General features: G+C 24.8%; 2 protein-coding genes across 3 annotated transcripts in view; both read right to left on the bottom strand.

The window, feature by feature from the left end:
* LOC126894392 (collagen alpha-1(I) chain-like) overlaps positions 1 to 10,600 on the bottom strand; it is a 42,071-nt gene extending 31,471 nt beyond the window's left edge. The window contains exons 1-8 of the mRNA XM_050665366.1: positions 10,282 to 10,600; positions 8,657 to 9,271; positions 7,578 to 7,618; positions 5,872 to 5,953; positions 5,376 to 5,578; positions 5,012 to 5,101; positions 4,857 to 4,955; positions 4,164 to 4,209 (exon numbers count right to left, since the gene is read on the bottom strand). Coding sequence (XP_050521323.1) covers positions 4,164 to 4,209; positions 4,857 to 4,955; positions 5,012 to 5,101; positions 5,376 to 5,578; positions 5,872 to 5,953; positions 7,578 to 7,618; positions 8,657 to 9,271; positions 10,282 to 10,498 — 1,393 coding nt within the window. The 5' untranslated portion in view covers positions 10,499 to 10,600. The remainder of the gene's footprint in view (positions 1 to 4,163; positions 4,210 to 4,856; positions 4,956 to 5,011; positions 5,102 to 5,375; positions 5,579 to 5,871; positions 5,954 to 7,577; positions 7,619 to 8,656; positions 9,272 to 10,281) is intronic.
* A 2,876-nt stretch (positions 10,601 to 13,476) lies between these two features.
* LOC126894404 (serine/threonine-protein kinase Pak) lies at positions 13,477 to 23,955 on the bottom strand. Of its 2 annotated transcripts, XM_050665419.1 has the most exons (11): positions 23,770 to 23,955; positions 23,510 to 23,616; positions 23,221 to 23,443; positions 22,733 to 22,744; positions 21,887 to 22,046; positions 21,357 to 21,813; positions 21,112 to 21,298; positions 16,319 to 16,511; positions 16,044 to 16,240; positions 15,208 to 15,345; positions 13,477 to 14,101 (listed from the first exon to the last, which is right to left on the bottom strand). In XM_050665419.1, exons 2-11 carry the CDS (start codon positions 23,563 to 23,565, stop codon positions 14,018 to 14,020), a joined length of 1,707 nt encoding a protein of 568 aa, XP_050521376.1. In that variant the 5' UTR covers positions 23,566 to 23,616; positions 23,770 to 23,955; the 3' UTR covers positions 13,477 to 14,017. The 2 variants fall into 2 exon arrangements, with proteins under 2 accessions (XP_050521376.1, XP_050521377.1); XM_050665420.1 differs by lacking the exon at positions 22,733 to 22,744 and having other exon boundaries at positions 23,770 to 23,954.
* Positions 23,956 to 25,536: the final 1,581 nt, after the last annotated feature.

Raw genomic sequence — 25,536 nt, 5'->3', positions numbered from 1 at the left:
TCCGCTCCCACTAGATCGATTTTACTCACGATATATAAAAAAACACAAAACGTAACGAGTTAATACCAAGAACACCATACATTTTTTAATTCTTCTTAATCCCAGTAATAAAGAGAAATTACTCAAAAATTTACGGTCGTGTCATAAACAGTTCATGCTAGTATTTTTAGTTTTCACAATATATTGAAATAATTTTTTGAAAACTGAATGAAGTGTTGCGAAATTATTATTGATATTTTAATAATTAACATCAAATATTTACTGTGCTGACTAAATACATATTTAAAAACTTTAACCTTTATTTTATTTTTATTATATTTTATTATAATATACAGGCTCAACACATTTTCATGTTTTATAAACAATATACAAACAACTATTTTGTTTCTATAGATAAACATTTATTTACATTTGCTAAATGTACATGGAAATTTCTTGCAGACTTAATTCACTTGCGTGTTCTTAAATTTTCGATTAATCAAATTTTTCATACTTCTATAGTTATTAGTGTTGAAATATATATTTAGTTCAATACTTTTATTTATATATACTGTATACAAATAATGGAAAATACGCACTCGGTAAACGTGACTAATAAAGTCTTGATGTTTGAAAAATTAATAAAAAGTGCTGCAAAAAGCAATATAACAAAAGAAATTAATACAAGAAAAAAAATAAGAGAATATACATTTGATTTAAATCGCCCAATTCAAAAAGATGATCTAAAAATAATATGTACTGACACAAAAGTTCCTAATCGTACAATCCCAGTAACCAAAAAAACGATGAACTGAAAAAGAAGAATTTTAAAGGTGAGTTAAGGGTACATTTAGTTAAATTGACTAGCGATAAAAATAGCAGCAGAACACATTCCTCAACGCCTTTAAAACTAAACTGTTAATAATTTTTGAAATATTGATCCAAAATTTGTAATTCTTCAGTCATTTTTTTTAATTAGATTGTTAATAAATAAATAAACTAGTTCATTATATATATACCCAATTGAAAAAAACCCAGCACAGGGGGGTCGTGGCACAGTGGTGCCGTGATATAGTTGGATCAAGTATAATGATATCTGATAGTGATTAAAATCACTATCAAAAATAAACGCTTTAATGAAAATCTTTAGATTGTGTTTAATTTTAAAAAAATTGGTGTATTATTCCAAAAGCTACATGATTAGCTAGTTCCTTATTAATATCTTGATTAAGATAAAGTATGTAAAATAAAAAAGAGATTATTAAAAAATATTATTTCTCATAAAAAATTGTATTGATTCATATATTTTTCAAAAAGTTATAGCACTTTAAAGTAAAAAATGTAAATTATAAAATCGAGAATTTTCACACAAAAATAGCATTCGGTAGCCGTGTTCACCATGAAGACAAGTCCAGAGGTCAATTTTTTTTTTTTTAATTAAAGTATATTACATAAACTTCAATTTAAGATATATATAAAAGTGTCAGACCTTCCGGACACATTTTCAAAAGTTAAGTTGAAAAAGTTGTCATTTTAAATCCCCCCCTGTGGGCAGTTAAAGTGTCAGATTTACAAAAAAACTATACCAAATGATAAGTAAAGACATCAAGCATTTATAAAAGAAAAATTATATTGATTTGTTCATTTTTAAAAATGTTATGGCAGTTTTAATAAAAAAAATTGAAAAAATTAACGATTTTTAAATTTGTAATTTTTTTGGAGGTTTCCCCCATTTACGGGGAACGAGGAAAATTTTTTCAATTTTTGAGGTTAATGTCTTCGACTAGATACGATTTGTGATCTTTAGACGTATCGTTGAAAGAAATCGGTTCGGTGAGAACCGAGAAAAAATGGTAAGACACGCCAAACAAAAAAAATACATCATAGTAAAATTAATACCTTCTCAGCTTCGCATATGGAAGCTAAAAAAATGATGTCGATTCATTAATTTTTAAATAAGTTATTGCAGTTTTCAGAAAAAAATTTCAAAATTGACAGATTTTAAAAATCATTATTTTGGGGGGATTTGCGCCATTTACTCAGAATGAGGAAAATTTTTTCTATTTTCAATTTGGTGTTTCGCGTATTATTGACTAAACTATAAAAAAAAACGCCGATTTACGTAAAAAAGAGAAAAATGATAAAAACGGTTTATTATTTAAACACTTTTAGATTATTAACAATATATGCATGCATTACATGTACTAACTGTCTACTTGTGGCGAACTAACTTATGAGTGACTAATTGATTGACTGATCTCGCGCTGTTTTATAGTGTGTAGTGTTCTAGAATATTCTTTTATGGGCAATCGAGAACATTCGCGCTATATGCATTTAGTGTTGACTATCTGTACCGAAGATTCTCGATCGTTCAATGGTCGCTACATTACTCCCCCTCAGTACACGGAGTGCTTATAATAAATAGTTAATAATATTGTTTTATATGATATAATTTGTAGTCAGATACTTTGAGAAATGTACTTTTCGTCCTGATCGAGTTTACCTTGGTTGTGCTGAAACTGCTGTACTTGTTGTGTCTGTGTTATGTTCAAGTGCGTTGTTTTCTATATAAGCGAGTTTAAGTCGATCAATTGATATTGTTCTGGATGGAAAAAAGGTGGAAAGAGTATTTTGAAAAATTACTAAATTATGGTGTTTTAAATGTTGAAAATAACTAGTTTTTAAAATTGTAATTTTTTTGGTGATTTCCCCCATTTATGGGAAACGAGGGAATTTTTTTCAATTTTTAAGGGCAATTTCTTTAACTAGATACGATTTTTGATCTTTTGGCGAATCATTGAAAAAAATCGTTCCAGTAAGAGCTGAGAAAAAGTAGTGATAGACACAAAAAAAATAAAATAAACACATCATGGTAAAATTAATACCATCTCAGCTTCGCATTGAAGCTAAACATCGTATTTTTGTTAGAATTATCCAGTTTACGGGAAGCGAGGAAATTTTTTCAAATTGTGTGGGTAATGCTTTCAACTAAGTACAATATGTGATCTAATGACAGGTCGTTGAAAATAATTGGTTTAGTAGGAGTCGAGAAAAATACGTGACAGTTAAAAAATATATATATTATGGTAAATAAATTTTAGCTTTGCATTGAAGCTAAAAAGGATGAGTCTAATGGTTTATTTTAACTTGTCATAAAATTATATAATATTACGTAAGTATTAACAGTGGGATGTCTACAAAACAGTTGCTTATCTACTTTTGGAGGCGTCATAGCCAATAAAACTCCGGTAAAAATGTATGTAATGTTATTTAAATTTATGTTCTTGTGATTATGAATATTCTATGTGTTTTAAGTCAGAAATATTTTTAGGTGTAGCTGAAAAAAAATCTTTATTTTTGACCAACAAAAAATTTCAAATTGATATCAAATACAAAATACTTAATACAATTGAATATTAAATTATATTACTCATACTTACATTAATAATTAATATAATTTAAAAAAATATTTAAAAATTTGAATAAAAATAATTACAGTAAAACTTTAATTTAAACTTTGTTAATATGCGATCCTGTATTTTATGCGAAATTTTTATGGTATTAGGTATCCATATACACCCAGAGAAAAACCTCGATCTATATAATAAATTCATTGTTCAATTTGATAAATATATCATTACTATTGAATCTATGATATATTTATCAATATGATAATTTTTTTTCTTGTCTTGAACAATAATTATTTATAAGAATAATTATTTTGTTCGTATTAATAAAACATTATCATAAACCCTTGATAAAATTTCTCTATTAAAATTGATTGTGGTTTTTCTTTGGGTGTATATTTTAGCGTTAAAAATATCCGGATTTATAAGAAATCTCATATAATAAACTTTTTTTCTAGATCCTTGAAACTTTTTACATTAAAATAATCCCTCCTATTACGTCGATAAAAAAAATGAACTATTAACTTATCTTCACTTAATACATATATTCATTAAATTTTATATATATATATAGTGTTTTTTTTTTTTACTAGTATTACAAATTGCTAAATTTTTATCGTAATATTTTTGTTTTCAATTCTGTTAAAAAGTTTTAAAATTGTACCAAACGGAACCTGCTTAATACAATTTTCCCTTTGGGAGCATATTAACGAGGTTTTACTGTAATTTAATAAGAAAAAAGTAGTTTTGCGTAACTTTTGATTAATATTTATTTACCTTGTTCGCCTTTGACACCATCCACACCTGGATATCCTCTATGGCCCTAAAATCAAAAAGTATTTAACTTAATCAATTTCGATTAATGAATTAATAGATTTGTTAAATGAGGCGTATAGTCTCAAAATCAGCTGGAACATTATTTTTTTGTATTTTATAAAGGTAACTTTATATTGCATGTTTGTACAAATATTTAACAACTGACAATATTATAATTAATCATCGAAAATTGTTTTCCTCATATAACCTCATTAAAAATTTTATCTTTTTTTATTGTTTCACGAATATTAAAAAAAAATGTTTTATCTGATTTTAAAATTGCACACATAAAATATAATCTCAATTAATTATAATTACTATTAAAATGTATAAATTATTATTATTTCATACGTACAAAAGGAGGCAAGCCTCAGTAGGAGATGACTTGATCAACAAAAATATTTTCAGTTATATTTAGAGCACATTTCATAAAAAAAAATAAAGGAGATATATTCCTTTTTGATTAGCTGTAAGTTAGCATGTTTAAAGTATGTTTTATTAAACCATTGATTAAATACAAATAGATATACCATATAATAGGAAACTTCTATAACTCTGTTTAAGACCCAAATAAGGTTCACTACTAGATAGTGTCCATGTTGCGATACCACCAATGAATATAACTTTTAATACTAATAATTTCAAAATACTGACCTTTGCACCAGTTAAGCCAGGCATTCCTGGTAATCCTCTTGGACCAGGAGGGCCAATAGTTCCTGGTTGTCCCGGTTCAGCATCATGTCCTCTTTCTCCCTGTATCATAAAAAAGAAAATTAAATTTTTGTTTAATATTTTTTGTCCATACTTACATCTCTTCCAGGTAATCCAGGAATACCACGGGGGCCAACAGGACCTGGAGGACCTGGTGGACCATTATCTCCTGAATCTCCACGAGGGCCCTTTTAAAGTTATTAATTTATTACAATACGGATATATTCTATAAATATTTTATATTTTTATACACAATTATACAGTGTTCCACGATATTCTACACAAATTCACTAACTTTTCGTATGGTAAAATGTCAGAACATCGTTGGACAATATATATTTGAATAGAAGCTTTACGAATAAAAAAAATCCTTATAAATTAATTTTGCAATAAACCCCATAAAAATAAATTTTATTTTTGAAATTAAAATAAATAATTATTTACAATGTTGTATTATCTTACTTGAAAGCCTTGAGGTCCGGGTGGTCCTGGAGGACCAGGAGGACCTCTTAATCCAACTGGTCCAATATGAGCCTGCATAGTATGAAATGGTTCTGGAGGATATTCATTTATTATTGGTCCTTTATCTCGACTTCCATGTGCCTGAGCTAATTGTTGATAATAAGTACTTACATCAGGAACTGGTCCAGGAGGCCCAGGCATTCCTGAATTATGAACAAATATTAAAAAAAAATTGATTATTTGAACAAAATAAAAAGTAAAAATGTAATTAAAAAGTAGAGAAATAGATGCTCTTCAGAAAAAAAATAATATCATGGTGAAAATACAAAGTATTAATATTACAGGGGAAAAGTAAAAAATTTTCTTACAAATATCGCAATCACATCACTGATAAAGAAAAACATATACATAAAGATACATTTCATTAGAAAAAAATGTTTTGAGTATTTATCACGTGATACTAATGTCAAAAGAAAATTATTATTTTAATCATTACCAGGAACGCCTGGTATACCAGGTACACCTCTTTCACCAGTTGGTCCTTGTTTTCCTCGTTCTCCTTGAAAACCTGGTTCACCCTATACAATATGAAAAATATTAATATCTTTCATATTCACTTAAAACATTAATTTAGATAATTTTTATCTATAATAATATAATATTATTAATATAGTTATATTTATCAAACAAATGCTAAATTAAATATAACATGTTACGGGAACAAAATAATGAGTTCTTAATTAGTTTCACTTGATACCATTGATATAATTTCATAAAAATATTCAGAGGGGTAGTTTCACTATTTCCTAACATGTTAAAACATCTAATTTTATTGATTTTTCGGAGACCTTATTAACATATTTGTATTGAAATCACCAACCCAAACCAAAAAAGTTATAAATAAATTAATAGTCCTGCTTAAGTTATATTGAAATAACTTGAAATTAATTAAATTTAAGTTGTTTTAAGTCGAAATATTGTGTAGTTAGTGGTATTCTTTTAATTCAGAAAAGAAAAACGTTATAATAAAATCGTTTACATCATTAATTTTTATCAATACGTGATCAAGAAACGTAAAATAAAAAATCATAAATATATAATGGCAATAAAAAAATATTGTTTAAAAAATTTATAACGCAATAAACATGTGTATATACATATTCTCTTCTAACGTTTTATTTAAAAAAAATCCTATTTTGAAGAAAGTAGCCGCTTGCTACTTACTTACCTTGCTACTATATTTTGAACTCCTTATAAATGTTAAACATAATATTGTTAGTTTTAACAAAAAAAATTAATGTTAAACATAAAAATTCCTTTACTTTATTAATTTAAACTTTATTAATTTAGTGTGATACATAATATTAAAGAATAAAATGCGCGTCTGATTTCTGATGCACGAAGGAAGCAGAGCTTTTTGATGATAGTTTAGTTCTATATATATTCATTCATAAATGTAGAACTAAAAAAACAATAAAGAAATTAACAACGTAATGTTTATAAATGTATCTATAAATATAAATGTAAATGAGTAGGGTTTCGAACTCTCTTTATATAAAATAGTTTAAGATTATTTTTCCACCGTAGACAATCATTAATACTGCAAGAATGTCCAAAACTATTTTCTATAAAAATGTTCAAAAAATATTTATACATTTTCAAATAACGATTTCTTATTGTGATGTTTGAAATTCATTAGCTATGGTTAATATTTCTTGAGTTGTTTTTTGACGAATAGAAAAATTCATATCTTTTCTATATTTTTTGGTGCTTTGAGTGATGGAACTTATAGAAAAATTTTTACGCTCCTATTATTCTTCGCAGTATTAAACATCTATTTTTATAGTTTTTGCTTAGCTAGCTTTATCTGTTACCTATTAATTGACACGTCGTTTAATAGATTAATTAGTGTTACCCTCAGTTTTGAAAATGATGTTGTGCTTGAAATGAATACTAAAGAGTTAAAAAGTATTTAATTGTATAATACTTTTCAATAAATTTACTAAATACAAATTATGGTTAAATTTATAACTCGCAAATAATTAATTAGTAAGAATATTAAACATAGTTTTAATGAGGGTAACTCGATTTCACCATATGGAGAATTTGGTACCGACATATTGCATCCCATATAAATTTAAATTTAATAAAAGTCAGTTAATAGATTGAAATTATATTTAATAAGCATATGTTAATACATACTCGAGTTATTGGAGGAGAATAGTATACTGGAGTAGACGTACCTATAAAATTACAATGATTTTTATTTTAATTAAATTGAATAGTAATATAGTAAAAATATTAAAATTATCTTTTAAAAGATATTAATTTAAGGCCAAATTTAGAGGTTATCCTAAAGTTATAGTACATTTTAAATAGTGTACAATTGAATTAAAAAATGTTACTCCTGAAGAATTTTTAAAATATAATGGAGAATTAATACAACTGTAAAAAAAAATATTTGGAATATTAAAAGATATTTAAAATTTGATTTAGAACTTCAGCTAATACATTAATCAAGAAACTTTCACATTATAATGTTAAAATTTTAGTCCTAAATTTAAAATTGCATTAGAAAAATTGAAGTTGACACCTTTATAAGGTATGAGGTATGAACATAAAAAAACTTTATGATTGAAAAATTGAAAGAAACATTGAACTAAAAGAAGCAAATAAAAAAATGATAAATATTATTTTTAGTTTTTAATTAATTAAGTAGTTCATGATAAGTGAATCGTCCTATACATCTTCTTTATATTTTTAATGTTATTTCATGAATCATAGTTAAGCGTTTATTTACTCTACAAAAAAATTCTTAAAAATAGTTTAAAAGTTAAAAAATTTGTTGATTTAATTAAGACGGTAAACTAATTTAAAAGCCTTTTTCAACCATACGGGTGAATATCAAAAGTTTATTTTATAACATTTGTAAATAGAAAACGATATTAAATATTATCTGATATTTCATAAAATTGTGTTTCAGCTTTTAAGTGTAAATATTTTGTCAAATGGGTTACAAGGCATTATTTTCAACGACACTATGCATTATGTCCCCGAGTACAGAAACCATTGTAATTATTAATTCTCCAGGATACATCAGTCCATTCTTCAAAGCAGACTGGCGTTAATCAACTATTAAAAATAAAAATTATCGAAAAAAATCTTTTAAATAAATGTAATCTAAAGTACATTTAGAACTCTTAAAAATAGAGTTGAATGAATTGAATCTGGATGAATATCAAAATTTAAAACAGTTATAATACAATTAAAAATCAACTTACTCGATAATTCTTGAAAGTCTTGTTCAGATTTTTCTTGAACTTTGATTACATCATGCCCTCCGTAATTTTCATTTTTTGTTGATTGTTCCCCATAGATTGAAGTAGTTATAATTGGAGATTCTGTGTAATATTGTTCTTCTGATGTATGGTCTTGAACTAAATGTGTGGAGGTATGAACGTAAGGTTTTCGAGTGACGTTATCATTATAAATTCCGTATTCATTTGATACAACCGAAACGCGTTTTTCAAGATAATCCGAACTTTCTGTGCTTTCATAAGACTTTTCTGTGACAGATTGAATAATTACTGGTTGTTCATCATGTCTTTCGACTAAATTCGGTATTTCAGAACGTCCCTCTGTGGTTATTGTCCAATTATCAGGTTGAATACCAAATCTTTCTGTTGCCACCTGATGGCCTTCGGCTTGACTTATAGTAGTGTTATTTGAATCTTCATCAAAATCATCTTCTTTTGGGGGTTCACTATTCGAAATTTTTTGTTTTTCAGAACTATCATATGGCCTATCTGGTTCTGTCGGATAATCTTCATTCGGTGACGGTGACGTTGACTTGTGATCTGTGTTCAATGAAGAAGATAAACCATTTATCGCTTCTTCTGCAATACATAAATTTAAGAAAAAAATATTAAATCCATTGTAAAAATGAAATTTTCATAGTTTTTTATATACATTTTCTCTTCTTACTTTAAATATAATATACTTTGAAGTAAGTGTGTAAGGTGATTTCGCCAGTATTAATAGTTAGGAATTTTGCATATCTTAAAACTCTTTATTAATTTATATATTGATATCATACTTATAAAGTTAATCATTTTTTTTCCTTTATAATAATAATGTAAAAATATTTTTAATTAACTAACACGAAAATTTTGATTTATTATCTTATGTTGAAAATGATATTTTATCCAAAATTGTAATATTGTAGTAGGACTTATTTTATATATTATCTTTGTTATAAAAGTTACTAACATTAATTTTTTAACATCAGATTAAATATTTTTTTAATTAAAATTCATTGATTTTGTTCATTCACCAGTGATAAATTTTTAATTTTTTTTCAAAAATTACGAGGGTTGAAGGAATTTTTAATTTTTTTTTTTCAATTAATATTCAATAAATGTCTTTTTTTACTTAAAATCCTTCTAAAAGTATTTTTTTTAGTAAAAATTGGATTGTTGCATGAATTTCATGAGAACTTGCATTCTTCTAATACTCCCCCATAAATATGTCTCCACTTTGTAGTATAATATACACTATAACGACAATTTAATAGTTATCGTTATAATTTAACAGCATACATTTTAGGTGGAGTTATTTAAAGGACGGTTTTTTTTTGTCTAAATAAACAGCTGCTTTGGTCCGAAAGCTTTATAGGACCATTTTGATAATAAATTACTACAATAATTTACTAACGATTATATATTTTATAAAATAAAGAGTAGGACTACCTTGGTAAATGCCTAGATGGCCCTGAGACTCCAAGACCAATTCTTATGTTTTAATTAAAATTTTTAATTAATCCTACATTTAAATTGTTCTGTTTCATTTTAACAACTATGATGCCCATCTTTATTCGTCTATATAGATAAAGATGTAATTTATTTACCCGAATTTTTATGTTCTTTTTCATCGTATTCGTCATAATTTCCAACATCATAATCTTCGTTAGTGTGGTTAGTATTTTGTTGTTTCGGTTGATCGGCTAAAATTGGCTTACGAGCCTTTGTTACTGTTGACTTACGATGTTGCGCCGCTTCAGTTAAGGTAAAAGACAAAATTATGAAAACGCACTGAAGCGCCACGGCAAGTTTAACGCCGTCCATATACAACGGATACTACAATCGGACCGTCAATGAATTAGTAACTGCTGCAAACGTTTAATCAGTGCGACGGTCTGCGCCAATATAATTTCATCAACAGATGATCCGTAGTATTATCAATTAGCGTTAAAATATTATATACATCGGCCTTTTATTTTTATTTCTTATTATTCTATTCTAATAGGCAAAACCATTATTAGTTCAACAAGCTTATGTGCCCACACACATCGCATGTCATCTTTACTAATTGTGGTTAGAAGATTCTCTATTTTCTTCCATTGAATGTACATTTAATATGTTATAACTCAAAAAAAATTCTTAAAATTAAAAAAAATGATGAATTAAATATGATAAAATTATATTTTTTAGCACAATATCACGATAGTTCCGCTGCATTGGGTAAGCAGCAACACTAGCTCCAGGGTAACTCAAATAAGATATTTGATAAAGGCCTAGCGTTTTTATGACACACTTTTTTCCTCACTATTGTTTTTTAAATAAATTTTAACAAACAATGCTGGCACTTACGTAAATGTTGTATATCGTAATCAAGTTAAAAATATTTGTATCGGAGTTCTTTATTGGTCAAAAATGACATTTAATACCGGATGCAGCTTAATCTAGAACTTATATGATATAATCAATAACTAACATAAAACTCAAAAAATAAAAATTGTTAAAGTTTGGCATAATTAGAATATAGTTTTAAAACTCGACAGAGATATAATCATGGCGTTTAGAATACCAACTGATACACCATATTATTAGTATTTGCAACTATTTTTAATGGAACCCAAAGATGTCCATTTTGTTCTCAAAGACGAAGAATACCTTTCAACAAATTAACGTTTTTGACAAGACTAAACTATTTTAATTTACTCTAATCATAGAGTTTTAATTTGATAGAATTTTTTATTTCAATAAATATACGGTTGGTGTAAACATTACAAACAATGATAATTATTATTCAACATTAATTAATGATCTTAAAATTAACAATTTTATTGAATATTATAAAATGTTTATTTTGTGTTTTAATTTAAAACAATTATCGTTTGAGATTTTGTGTAATTTTCATACTAAAATAGAAATAGTCGAAAGACTGTAATTTGTATTATAAACAATTTCATCCTTTTTTTTTTTATTCGCAACTAAAAATTACAATTACATAAAACGAATTAAGACGCGATTTTCCAATAAACAAAATTAGCCGCTTAATGATAATTACTTTTTTAATAGTACTTAAAATCAGGGTCAAATTAGAACAGTCCCCATAAATGAATTGATGACCATTTTTTTCTCATAATACAAACAAAGATCATCAAAATTTAAATTTAAAAAATGTTTCAAAATTTCTTTTTGAAATAATAAATTACTTTCCTCCATTTCGTAGTATGATGTATAGCTGAATTTATAAAACATTATCAGGAATAATTGTAGGTACCCAACTTAATTATTTTAATTGGATTTTTAAAACACTAGGTATTAATAATAAACGCTAAGTAATGCTAAAAATATTACCTTGTAGACAGTGCATTGATCCAGTGCCGCTACTACGTTCTGAGAAATAATATACTTTATATTTAATCAAAAAATAATTTTTTATTTAAATTACTGTTCTTCTAAACTTATCGCTTTATTGTAAAGTACCCCGCAAAATATTGGGTTCTTGCATTGGTAATGTGTCGAGATGACATAAAATACCTTTATAATATAATTATAAATATACTATAATTGTTAAAATTTAATAGTCAAAAATAATCTTTAAGCTATAGTTTTAACAAATAATTATTAGAAGACACCACTGAGAAAGCAAGTGGTTACAATTATGTGATAAGAATTAAAAACGGTTAGATAAAAATAAGCTCTTAAAAGATTATTGGAATAAGTTTAAATCGTGTCAATGTAAACAGTTTTTCTATTCATCAAGTTAATGAGGTGGGTGGTATAAACCGACAATGTTTATTGGTTTAAAACGACTTAACCCATCCTTACAAATCTAATATTTGGATACAATTTATATATCGCCTAATAAAGAAGACACAAATTTACGTATACTATAAAAATACAAAAAGTGACTCTTCTAGATTTTATACTACTATTATTGTATTAGCATTAACATTATATATTAATATATTGATTTGTAAATATTTCAAAACAATTTTGTTGGAGTTTTTTAGATCAGAAATAACTCTTATTTATTATAAGCTAAAGTGAATAAACATATTCACTCAGTTTGTGAGGCCATATTACGCACATCCTAAGCACTTTATTCGCCAATTTAACAAAGCTACGATTACAGCCATATTTTTTATATATCCAATTTTTAGGAATACTTTTTTTTTTTAAAAATTTAGATTATCAATATAAGGTTAATTCGGGAGCTTTTGTGCTCTTAATTCTTTTGTTTTTACAAATTATATTATAAACTTAACAGTAAAGGATTTTTTTTTATGACTATCAAATATTAAGTCATATTTACGCTTAAAATTATCACGTATCGAAATAATTCAACTGTATCTTAAAAAAATATGAAATAAAACTAAAATTGTAATTATAATTTATGAGTGCATTGTTATAATAACCATTATGATAAAGTAAATTTATGTCATAATACGTAAGTTCCTGTTTAAATATTTAAATAAATAAATAAATATATTTTTAAGAACTTTAGACTACTAAAATACTTTCTTAATAGTATTGTAATTTTTCCCATTATATTCTCCTTTTGTCCCTCTAATTATAATATTCAAAAAATAAGAATAATCTAAATGGCAGTTCGCTTTTGACCTCTTGAGCATCATAACGTGTTAATAACTATTTGATTTTAGGATATAATTAACCAGTGCACAAAGTTTTACATCTGTAGTATTAATTAAATCACTCTTAATGTCCTTCTGTTATCAAACGTCCGGTTTACTTATTACATTAAATGATGTATATGGACATAAATAAGGCCATTTTTAAAAATTGAATAAATCTAAAATATATTACATAGAAGATTTCAGTATGGAGTATATATAATAAAACTTTGATTAGATGAAAAATAATAAAAAAAAAGTAACTACTATTGATATAACAAGTAAAAAATTGATAAAACTCACAAACAATTACTAAAATAAAAAATAAATAAATAAAAAATAATTATTTTAAATTTCTTGCACACATTATTATTAATTTACCAGAAATAATGTCAAACTGATAGTATGGTATACTATAATTTAATAAAATTGACCAACAAAAAGAAGCTACAATACAATATTAGTACATATTGTTGAAGTATGAAAAAAGAAACAATGAAGCACCAAAGGAGAAGATATGTAAAATAACAGAATATACGTTTATTCATTATTTCTGATCATAACTAATAATAATTGTTAATAATTGTAACATAGTTATAAATAATAATAATATTATAATAAGAAAAGCCAGAATGTTGACCGGTTTGTTGTTTATTGTTCAATGAAGAAATATGACTGGTCTTTGATTTGACAAAATATTTTATGTAATTAAATTGTGGTATCAATGACCTTTAGCAGCTTGTTTAGCAGCCATTATCAATGGAGTAAGACTAGCTAAAGGCCTTGAAAGTTTCAAAAATGGGTGCTGTAAAATAAATAAACAATAACATAGACAAATCAAATATATAAATATCTTAAAATATAATAAATTAATGAAAAAATATTAATATTTTAATAACTTAGTACAAAAACAAGATGATTCTTTTTTATTAATTTTTTTAGTTTTGACAAATTATTTTATTCAATTAAGATAAAAGTAACAAATATGTAAATTTGAGAAAGAAATAATAACAAAAAAATATTTAAAAATTGCTATTTTTTTTAATTTTCTAGTAGTAAATTATTCATATAATAATTTATTTTTTAAACTTCCTTAAAATTTTTGAGAAAATGGAGTTATCTACTTATTTTATAAAGCTCTCCATTTACTTCAATAGAAAAATCTTTAAAACCATTCTTTATACCATGTTATATATATACTATTATAAATTTAATCATGAATAAGTAGTTGAAGTTCTTTAAAATTTAATTTAATTTTGGAATAAGAGAATATCAACCTATAATATTTAAATAGATAATACAATAAAGTATTAAAATGATTGTTACATACTACACATTAGATGTATCAACTATTTTTTTTTACCAATTAGTAAAACCTAATAATTATAAACACTCCAAAAATATAGAATGTTAAAGGTTATCATTATTATACATTTTGTTTTAGATAAAATATGATATGTTCTATAATAATTGATTCATAAATATCTCCAGAAAAAATTATCACCGAATAAGTTTATTGGCTATTCATATGAAAAAATTAGAGAAAACTATTAATGTTCATAATAACACATTTTATTAAAAACAAATATTCTTATAAAAAATACAAATATAGAGTGATTCTTTTAAAGCTAGCCAGACCCATTATTCTGGAAGTTATTACGATTTTAAAAAATAGACTGAAAGTAAGGTGTGGCTTGAACATACTTATATTTAGACATTTGTCGTCCACACCTATCCCCCTCCAGCCAAGGTATAAAAATGTTAAAAACTTTTACAGTATTTATAGAATAATTTCATTCTTGAAAGATTCAAAACCTCAGCAATAATTTAAAAAAAATTATAAATATAGCCAATTAAAAAAAAAAATCAATTTAATAGTTAATAGTTAATCAATTTAATAGTTAATCTTACTTTTAGAAGTTCTGAAGCTGACGCTCTTTCTTCAACTTCTACTTCAAGGCACTGATCTAAAAAGTCTTGAAATATTGGAGATAACTTTTCTTTTTCTTTTATTTCTGGTTTACCGTTAGTTGCAATTAAATATAATGCCTAAAAATTAAAATAAGTAAATAAGAAATAAAATATAAAATAGTTTACTGAAGAAGTAATTAACTATGCATAATCGTTATTACAACATAATATCTTTAAAAATACATTTTTTTTAAAAAGCTTTTAAAATTCTATATACTATTAAACATAAAAATTTATTTCTACCCTCTTCTCTTACCACTTTAACAGATATCTATTAATATCAACTTAAGTTTTTTAAATGGGGAATTGTATATTTATCTGGCACACATCACAGTAAATTATCTAGTTAAAAATATGACTGATCGATTACTACTTTTGGACTAGTATTTTTGGAGATATTAAAATTTTAAAAAGTAAGCTAAAAATGAGACACGAGTCTGTTTATTTAAATATTAGGCATTTTTCAAAAGTAATGGTTCAAAAGTTATTAACAGCCAGTTTTTTTTTTAATTAGATCATAATCCAATATTAAACTAGTTAAATTCATATATTTCCATTTAAAAAATTTGAGTTGATATAGGTTTAAAGGATAAAGGGGGAAGAGTAGAACAGGATTTATTTTTTTAATTCATAGCATATTAAATTCACATTATTGAAAAGAAAATAGGTAAATTTTTTTTGTATATTTTAAGATAATATTGTGTTAGGCGTAGTTAATTAATCATTTAGTATTATATTACGAAAGTTGTAATGATAAAATTATATACTACACATACTCTTAAAGGATTTTCATTTAAATAAGGAGGTTCTCCTTCAATCATTTCAATGGCCATTATACCTAAAGACCAAATGTCAACTTTAGGTCCATATTGTTTTCGAGTTACAACTTCAGGTGCCATCCAATATGGGGTTCCAACCATAGTTGTACGCTTTGATTGCTCAGGTGAAATTTGGGCACAAAACCCAAAATCAGCTAAATAAATGATACAATTTATTTAGTTACCATGTCTTGTTGAAAAAGATATTCTTAAGATAAATACTGGAAACATACTCAATTTTACACTACCATCCAATCCAAGTAAAATATTATCAGACTTGATGTCTCTATGTATCACTTGATTAAAATGTAAAAATTGAAGGGCCTGGAGTACTTCTCGACAAACAGATGCAATTTGACCTTCATCCATACAAGTTTCAGTAACAACATCTGTCAAACTACCTCCAGGCAAATATTCCATAACAACCTGTTTTTATTTATTTTGTAAAATAATTTCATAAAATTATACAAGATGAAGGTGAGTACCAAGTCTAGGGAATTAATGCATTTAAAAAAATTATTTTATTCATCCTAAGTCAATCTATTATTAAATATACATAATTGTTTTTCTTAATACTAAATAATATATTTAATAAATTTTGTTATAGGGTGCACAGGGGATATTCCTGTTTTAAAAATGTTTCTACAATACTGTAATGCCTATAATAAATTTTCATGGAGTTAAGTTATCTTAAGTAAACCAAAAAAAATTTAAAAATACATTAATTCCTAAGCCTTAGTTATTATATACATGAAAATACCATTATGTCATAATAATTCAAATGTATTTACAATTATAATTTGGGGTTATTAATGTATGGATTGCATTTTATCAGAATTATTTTGTCAGTAAACCTAACAATAAATGTTGAGCCTATAACATAAAATTTATTAAGTTGAAAACTAAGAACAATCCTAACATATAGACGATAATCCAAATCTAATAAACAATTATTTTATTACAAACTATGGAAAATTTCCAATAATTGTAAAAAAAAAATATTATTTTCAAAAAATGTAATAAAATATATATATTTTAATTACATGGAAATAACTATTTTTAACTTGTTAATATAATAGAAAAAAATGATTAAATTATTTTGTTCTAAATATTTTTTTTCCAATAGAGCATTTATTACAATGAGTGTAGTATCGGTTAGGTTATAACTCGTATTGGTATATGTGCAATCTACCCACACTACATACCTTCAAAAATTAAATGGGAACCTAATATTATTATTTACTATTTTTTATGAGAATAGAGTAAATGAAATGTTGACTGATCAATAACCAATTTAGTATTATTACTTTTTAAGATAATATAATTATTAGTTATAGATGTAAGGGGTGCACAATATGGTAATGGTAATGGTAAAAACACTCAGATACTAAAAAATATTAGTTATGAGTTGAAAAGTTAAAAGCCAAAACGATGCTTAAAAACAAAATTCATATTCATAAAATATCTGTACAAAGTTAGAAGTTAATAGTTATAGAGCACTATATATTTTTTAATTATTTTACAATAATTTAAAATTTTTAAATTATAGATTACAGAAACTACAAATTACAACTAATTTATCACACCCTTACTACTAAATACTACTAGTTTATACTAATTACCACTATTCTACAAAGAAGTTATAATAAAAGTTTATAAGATATATTAAAAATAATAATCAAAAATAACTACTAAAATTCTATTAAGCTAAACAAAAGATTATCAATAAAAACAATATAATAAAAATTGATCACTTGTGGCTAATATTATTTAAAATTAATACTATGTTAAAAATATTATTAATTTAAAACTAAAAAATGGTAGCACAATAGGATTGCGACAGTGTGGACGTGGTGAGGTTGAGGACAAGTTTAGATGATATTTGACATTGATTAAAATCACTATCATAAGAAACACTTAGATGCAAATCTGTAGATAGTGTTTAATTTTAAAAGGTTGGTGGATTAAACTAAAAGCAAAATGAATTCCTATTTCCTTTATAATTCCTGATTAATAGTTTTTTGATTTAGAAGTATAATATATAAATAAATATTTATTATAGCAATTAAATTAGTATGAGATTGATATTTAATAATTTAATATTGTAATTTTTCCGGAGAATTTATAAAAAATTATAAAGTAGTTATTACTTTGATAGTAAACATGTATAACAATGAAGGGCTTGACACAAATCTTTTTAGATAACAATTTGTTGTTAATTATAAATAAATGGTCTACAAAAAATGTTCATCCGAGTCAAAAATGTACTTTTATTATTCAATTTTTCATGCTGATATCAAATCAGCAATAATATTTATTCTATCACCAATAATTAAAATATTCTTAAAATAACTTGATTAATTTTAAAGATTTAATTTAACTAAAAAAACCAAACAAAATATTGTATAAAAAATCTACTTAATTAAGCTTATTATAAAATTTGATTATAATTGTATACATTTTTTGTTAAATTGAATTTTGAAACTAAAAATAATTTTTTTTAGCTTTATGATTAATATATCAACATGTTACCAAAAAATTTGGAATATATAGACTGGTAGTAACACACAAATAAAGTTTAAAAAATCTGTGTACTCCCCTTATAAGTTATTATTAAATAAAATAAAATACAAAACCAAGAATTTTAACACAAAAATAGCATATTTTTGAAAATGGTAACCATTTTCATCATGAAGACAATCTAAAGTTCGAAATTTTTTTTTTTCATACTAAAGTATATTAAATAACCTTTAATTTAAGATATGTATAAAAGTGTCAGTATTTCTGGAACATTTTCAAAAATTAAGTTTAAAATGATCTAGTTTCTATTCATGTGTATTAAGTTGTAACATCCCTTGTATAAAGGGAAATGGTCAGATTTAAAAAAACAAGTATTTACATAAAAAAAATTACATTGGTTCATACATTTTTCAAAAAGTTATAGAAATATAAAGTTAAAAATGTAAATGATAGAATCAAGAATTTTGACACAAAAATAGCATACAGTAGCTATTTTAACCGTGAAGACAAAATAAAGTTAGAATTTTTTTTTTTTTGTCATAATAAAGTATATTATATTAGCTTTAATTTAAGATATATATAAAAGTGTCAATATTTCAGATACACTTTCAAAAGTTAATTTTTATGAAAAAGTTGTCATTTTGAATCCTCCTTGTGGACAAAATGGGTCAGATAAATAAAAAATATGATCAAATGATAGGCTAATACTTAATATTTTTATTAAAAAATAAAAGTTGTATTGATCCATACATTTTTCAATAAGTTATGGCAGTTTTAAATAAAAAAACCCAGCACAGTGGGATCGTGGCACAGTAGGAATGTGGCATAATTGTGTCCAGTATAGATTTAATCTGACAGTGATTAAATTCACTATCATAAGAAACAATTCGATGCAATCTAATTCAACAATAAATACTTTAAAATTATTAGAAATTAATGATTTTTATATTTTTTTATGGATAAAGCTGGTTAAGCTAATTTTTATTTGATTAAGGGATTTTTTTCAATTTTTGAGGGTAATATCTTCAACTAAATACGAATTGTAATCATTTGACGTATCATTGAAAAAATAAAGTTAATAAAAGGTTGAAAAAATAAATCACAGCCACAAATAAAACCACATAATAAAATAATATTAACATGAATAAGAAATTTCTTCTCGCGGGGGGAGACTATAGTAATGGGATCCTTGATATTTATTGAAGTTAATGAATCTAAATGAGATAAAAATCAAATGATTTGAAAATTTTTCTAACTTAAAAAAAATGCAAAATATTAATTGCCACAGGCTGATTCGAACATGGTACCCAACCGTGAAAGACACAAGTGTTACAGATTTGGCAACTGTTCGTCGCTTTTGTCAATTAATAAAATTAGCAATTTAAGCTAATTCAAATTTAAAAATTACTTTTTCGACATTAAAAAAGTAAAACAATTTTAATAAGTTTAATGTCTTATGTCTTATGAACTTTATTCCATGTCAATTAAATTATATAATATTCATAAAAGTCAGTGTATTCCCCTAGTAAGATATTTTAAAATAAATTAAAATACAAAACCTAAAATTTTAACACAAAAATAGCAAACGGTAGCCATTTTCACCAAGAAGAAAATATCTATTTCGAATTTTTTTTTTTTCAAAGTAAAGTATATAATATACGCTTTAATTTAAGATTAAATGAAACTGCGAATATTTCCAGAACATTTTCAAAAGTTAATTTGAAATAGTTAGTTTTTGTAAAAAAGTTGCTATTTTAAATCCCCCCAGTGAGTAGAATAATTGTTAGATTTTCAAAAAAAAATGATATCAAATAAAAGTTAATTACCTATGGTTTCAAAATAAAAAAATATTATTTTGTTTTTGTTAATATTTCAATAAGTTATGGTAGTTTTAAATACAAAAAACATCACAATAGGAGCTGATTTTTTTTGCAAATATTACATTTTTTGTTTAATTTTGGTGGCAATTTACTCATAGACAATAAGGTGTATAAGGTGTTTATAGACAATAAATTTTATTTTTCATTTTATAGTACATGACATAACCTTTGTTTTAATATGTTTTAAGTAAATCGGTCCAGTGAGAGCTGAGAAAAAGTGACAACAGACATAAAAAAAAAAACACATCATGGTAAAATTAATACCTTCTCAGCTTCACATCAAAGGTAATAAAGTGTCATTAAACATGGCCTCACTTTTCAAATTTTCTAAATTTTTAAATGATATTATTCCAAAAAGTAAAATTACAAAATTAGTTATCAACAAGGTGAAATTTTATATAATTTATTCCTCATTCTCTATTTAATTTCTGAAAGTTAACTCAACAATTTACTCTAAGAAATAATTATTTTTTACGGTAAACTTGATATTTACTATAGTTCATAGGAATAAATCAAATTTTTATCTGTATATTTGTATGAAAAAAATTATTATTTATAAGATAGTCAGGTGCTGGAGAAACAATGACCCTAAAAAAATGATTTAAAATAAAATAAATGATCATTACCCAAAGTTCTTCTTGCACTAAGTAACTATCTAAGTAGTTAACAACATTAGCATGTTTATTTTCTCGCATAACTAGTATTTCATTAATAATAAGCTCTTTCTTCGGCTGTTGTCCCAAATTCATTTGTTTTATAGCAACTTCCATTCCAGTAGATGTTTCAATTGCAGTGTAAACGGTACCAGAAGCTCTAAAAAACAAATATAGTTAAATACAAACACCTATTAAATCTGTGTAGAATGAAATACCCCTGTCCGATTTTTTCCATTTTTGTGTATTTTCTGTTAGGGTCACCAACAGTTACTATTGTTTTTAGTTGTTCTAATATTTCATTATCAGCAATTTTTTTACGACTAATAGTAGTTGTATTATTTTTATTTTTATCTAACATTGGTATAGTTCCATTGGTTTGACTAGGTCGATGTAATGGAATTGGTGAAACAACTTTAGGTTCTTCTTGTGTAATTGATATTGGTTCATCTTCTTCTATTGGTTTAGTATAAACAGATTTAGTACGCTCAGGTCGTACTGCAACTGGTGGAGGAGGTGAGATTTGTTCATCAGTAGTTGGTGTTGTAGTAAGAGATGGACTCGTACTACCCGTTGAAGAAGATGGCTGACTACTACTTACACCAGAATAAGAAGAACTTCCACCACTATGTGCACCACGTACCAATACTTCAGGCGGTTGAGTACTATTTTGTACTAACATTAAGAAATATTCATAAATTATTTTTCACTAAATTTTTATGAACTATAATTTGATAATAAATTATACCTATATTTGTAATTGTTGTCATATACTTTGAAGTTTTGGACTGTTTGCTAGAGTTATCAAACCAATTCAAAACATCTAGAACTGCTTGAGGATTTTTCTTTTGTTCTTGTTTACTAATATTAGATGTTATTAACAAGCGAGCCCAAGCTTCTGGCATTCCCTAAAATAAATATGTTATATAATATACTTTGATGTTCCAAACAAGTAATAAAACTTAGTTATTACTAACAATCAAAATAAAATTTATAACTATTTTTAAAACACTCTAGTATTGTTAAAATAAATTTTAAATTTCATGTCTTAACAGTTATACTTATCGCTATATAGTATTATACATTTCATAAACAATTTTTACAATACAAACTAGTAAAAAATAAGCATTAAAGGTATAAAAAAAAAAAAATAACCACACAAAATATATTCAATTTATATTCAAATTAAAAAATTTTCATTTTCTAATTGTCAAGTAAATTAATATTATTTATATAAATTAATGTTATTATTTTTATTAAATTGAACATTCATCGAGCTTTTAATGAGAATTTAAAATTATACTCATAAAGTCACATTTTTTTCAACTTGTAAAAATATTTTCAAACAGACACTCTTTCTTGATACTTAAAAAAAAAAACATTAATATCTATAATGATTAAATAAATTATTATAAGTTTTGAAATTAATTCAATATGATTTTGAAAAATTAAAAATTATAATTATATACAACATTTCTTCTGTAAAAATTAAACAGTAAATTCAAACTTGAAGCATTGTGTTTGTTTGCTAAAACTACTAATTCAAAATATTCTATGAAATATACACTATATAAAAGCTGTGGACATTACTTACTTTATACGGCAGCTTGAAAAAGAAAAAACACAACAATCTAGAAAACTTATTCATCATGAATCATGATTTTATTAATATTTTAACTATGTGCTGCAGCATAATATAAAAATAAGCACCAAAATATGAGAAAAATATTTTTAATATGTTTAATTTTTATTTAATTAATTGTTATGAACCATAAACAAGATATTTAGAATAAGACATTATGTAAAAATGAATTTTTAAATTATAGATAAATAGAATTAAATACCATAAATTATAAATTCTATAAATTGTATTTTAAATAAAAAATTTTACATGAATATTATTTTTTGAAATAGCATATATTTTTGAATATAGATTATAACATTAAAATAATATAATATACAATTGAAATTTTTCTTTAAAGGGCTATAAAGCATAAGCTTATATTAGCAATAAATATATACAAATTAAACTAGACAATAGCTTTTCTATAGTTAAAAAAAAATGTTGGTATTAGTACTTACAGTAAATTCCCCTGTATGGGCATCAAAACCTACATGCATTGTATGTTCAAAGTTTGTAGGATATGAGATTTCAGGCTTATCTTCACAAACATTTCCTCGAGATTTTAATTTTCCAGTAACACGACTTTTAGCCGTTTTCTTTTTATAATCTGAGTCTGGTTCTTTAGGTAATGGTCGCATTATATCTAAATTAGGAATGGAATCTCCACGTGCAACTCTAAAACTGATATATAAAATCATTACATAAATATTAAACAAACACGAATGTAAGTATAATAATTATTTATACCTATTACTTGTGAGTCGAACTGGAGGAGCTGGAGGTTTATCATCATCATCAGACATTTTGTTATGGCAGTAAATAAAACAATACTAACTAAACAGCATTAGATTGTTCTGAAACAATAGAATACTAAATTACAATTATCCACTAGAAAACATACATGGCAACTTTTGTAAAAATTACAAAAAGAGTATTAAAATTATATTCTAGTTTTGACTCCACCTAAATAATTAGTCATAAATTATCACTATTTTTAGAATTCTTACCTTATACATAGAACTGTAAACGACTTTTAGTTACAAATCAAATACTTCAAACAACATTTCCAGTATATACAGGCGTTATTAATTTGTTAAAGAACTAATATAGACGAACACAACTTAATTGGGTTATAAGTTATAAAATAAGATTATCACAAAAAAATGAATTTAATGTATCAAATTTACATCTTAGGACCTATTATCGCAACTTTTATAAAAAATCATATCATTAATATTATTTCTCTAAATTGTCAACACTGATTAAAGACTTTATAAAAACTTCGGATTACTACTTTTTGTCCCACAAACTTCTTGTTCCAATGAATATTTGTACTATAACTAATATCCAAAATTATTACTTGTTCCAATGAATATTTACTCTAATTAACAATTAATTATTTGTTCTAACAAATGTTATATCCAAAGTATAGTTGTTCCGATAAATATTTTGGCTTCGATGCGAAGCTGAGAAGGTATTAATTTTACCATGATGTGTTTATTTTTTTATTTTTTTTATTTTTTTTTTTTATTTTTTTTTTTTTTTTTTTGTGTCTGTCACTACTTTTTCTCAGCTCTCACTGGACCGATTTCTTTTAACAATACGTCAAAAGATCACAAATTGTATCTAGTTGAAGACATTACCCTTAAAAATTTAAAAATTTTCCCTCGTTCCCCGCAAATGGGGGAAATATCCAAAAAAATTACAAATTTAAAAATCGACAAATTTTGTCATTTTTTTCACTTTTTTTTCTTAAAACTTCCATAACTTTTTCAAAAATCAACAAATCAACATAATTTTTTTTTAAACTAAAACCTTAGATATTTTCCTTTCATTTGATATAATTTTTTTGAAAATTTAACACTTAACCTGCTCATGAGGGGGGATTTAAAATTGCAACTTTTTTACAAAAACTAACTTTTTCAACTTAATTTTTGAAAATGTTCCGGAAATACTGCGTCCTTTAAACATATATCAAATTAAAGCTTTTTTTATGTACTATAAAATGAAAAAAAAAAATTTGTCCCGACACCTTATCTTCTATGTGCAAATGGCTGTCGAAATTATAAAAAAAATGTAATATTTGCGATAAAAATCACCTTTTATAACGATGTTTTTTGTACTTAAAACTGCCATAACTTTTTCAAATATTAACTAATCAAAATAATATTTCTTTATATTGAAACCTTAGGTAATTTTCTTTCATTTGATATCATTTTTTTTTGAAAATCTAACACTTATTCTGCTCACAGGGGGGATTTAAAATAGCAACTTTTTTACAAAAACTAACTTTTTCAACTTAATTTTTGAAAATGTTCCGGAAATACTGCGTCCTTTAAACATATATCAAATTAAAGCTTTTTTTATGTACTATAAAATGAAAAAAAAAAATTTGTCCCGACACCTTATCTTCTATGTGCAAATGGCTGTCGAAATTATAAAAAAAATGTAATATTTGCGATAAAAATCACCTTTTATAACGATGTTTTTTGTACTTAAAACTGCCATAACTTTTTCAAATATTAACTAATCAAAATAATATTTCTTTATATTGAAACCTTAGGTAATTTTCTTTCATTTGATATCATTTTTTTTTGAAAATCTAACACTTATTCTGCTCACGGGGGGGATTTAAAATAGCAACTTTTTTACAAAAACTAACTTTTTCAACTTAATTTTTGAAAATGTTCCGGAAATACTGCGTCCTTTAAACATATATCAAATTAAAGCTTATTTTATGTACTACTAAATGAAAAAAAAAAATTTGTCCCGAC

Source organism: Daktulosphaira vitifoliae, unplaced genomic scaffold, assembly GCF_025091365.1.
Source record: "Daktulosphaira vitifoliae isolate Bord-2020 unplaced genomic scaffold, ASM2509136v1 Scaffold_1, whole genome shotgun sequence".
NCBI lineage: Eukaryota > Metazoa > Arthropoda > Insecta > Hemiptera > Phylloxeridae > Daktulosphaira > Daktulosphaira vitifoliae.
This window is presented reverse-complemented; position numbering and strand designations above follow the sequence as displayed.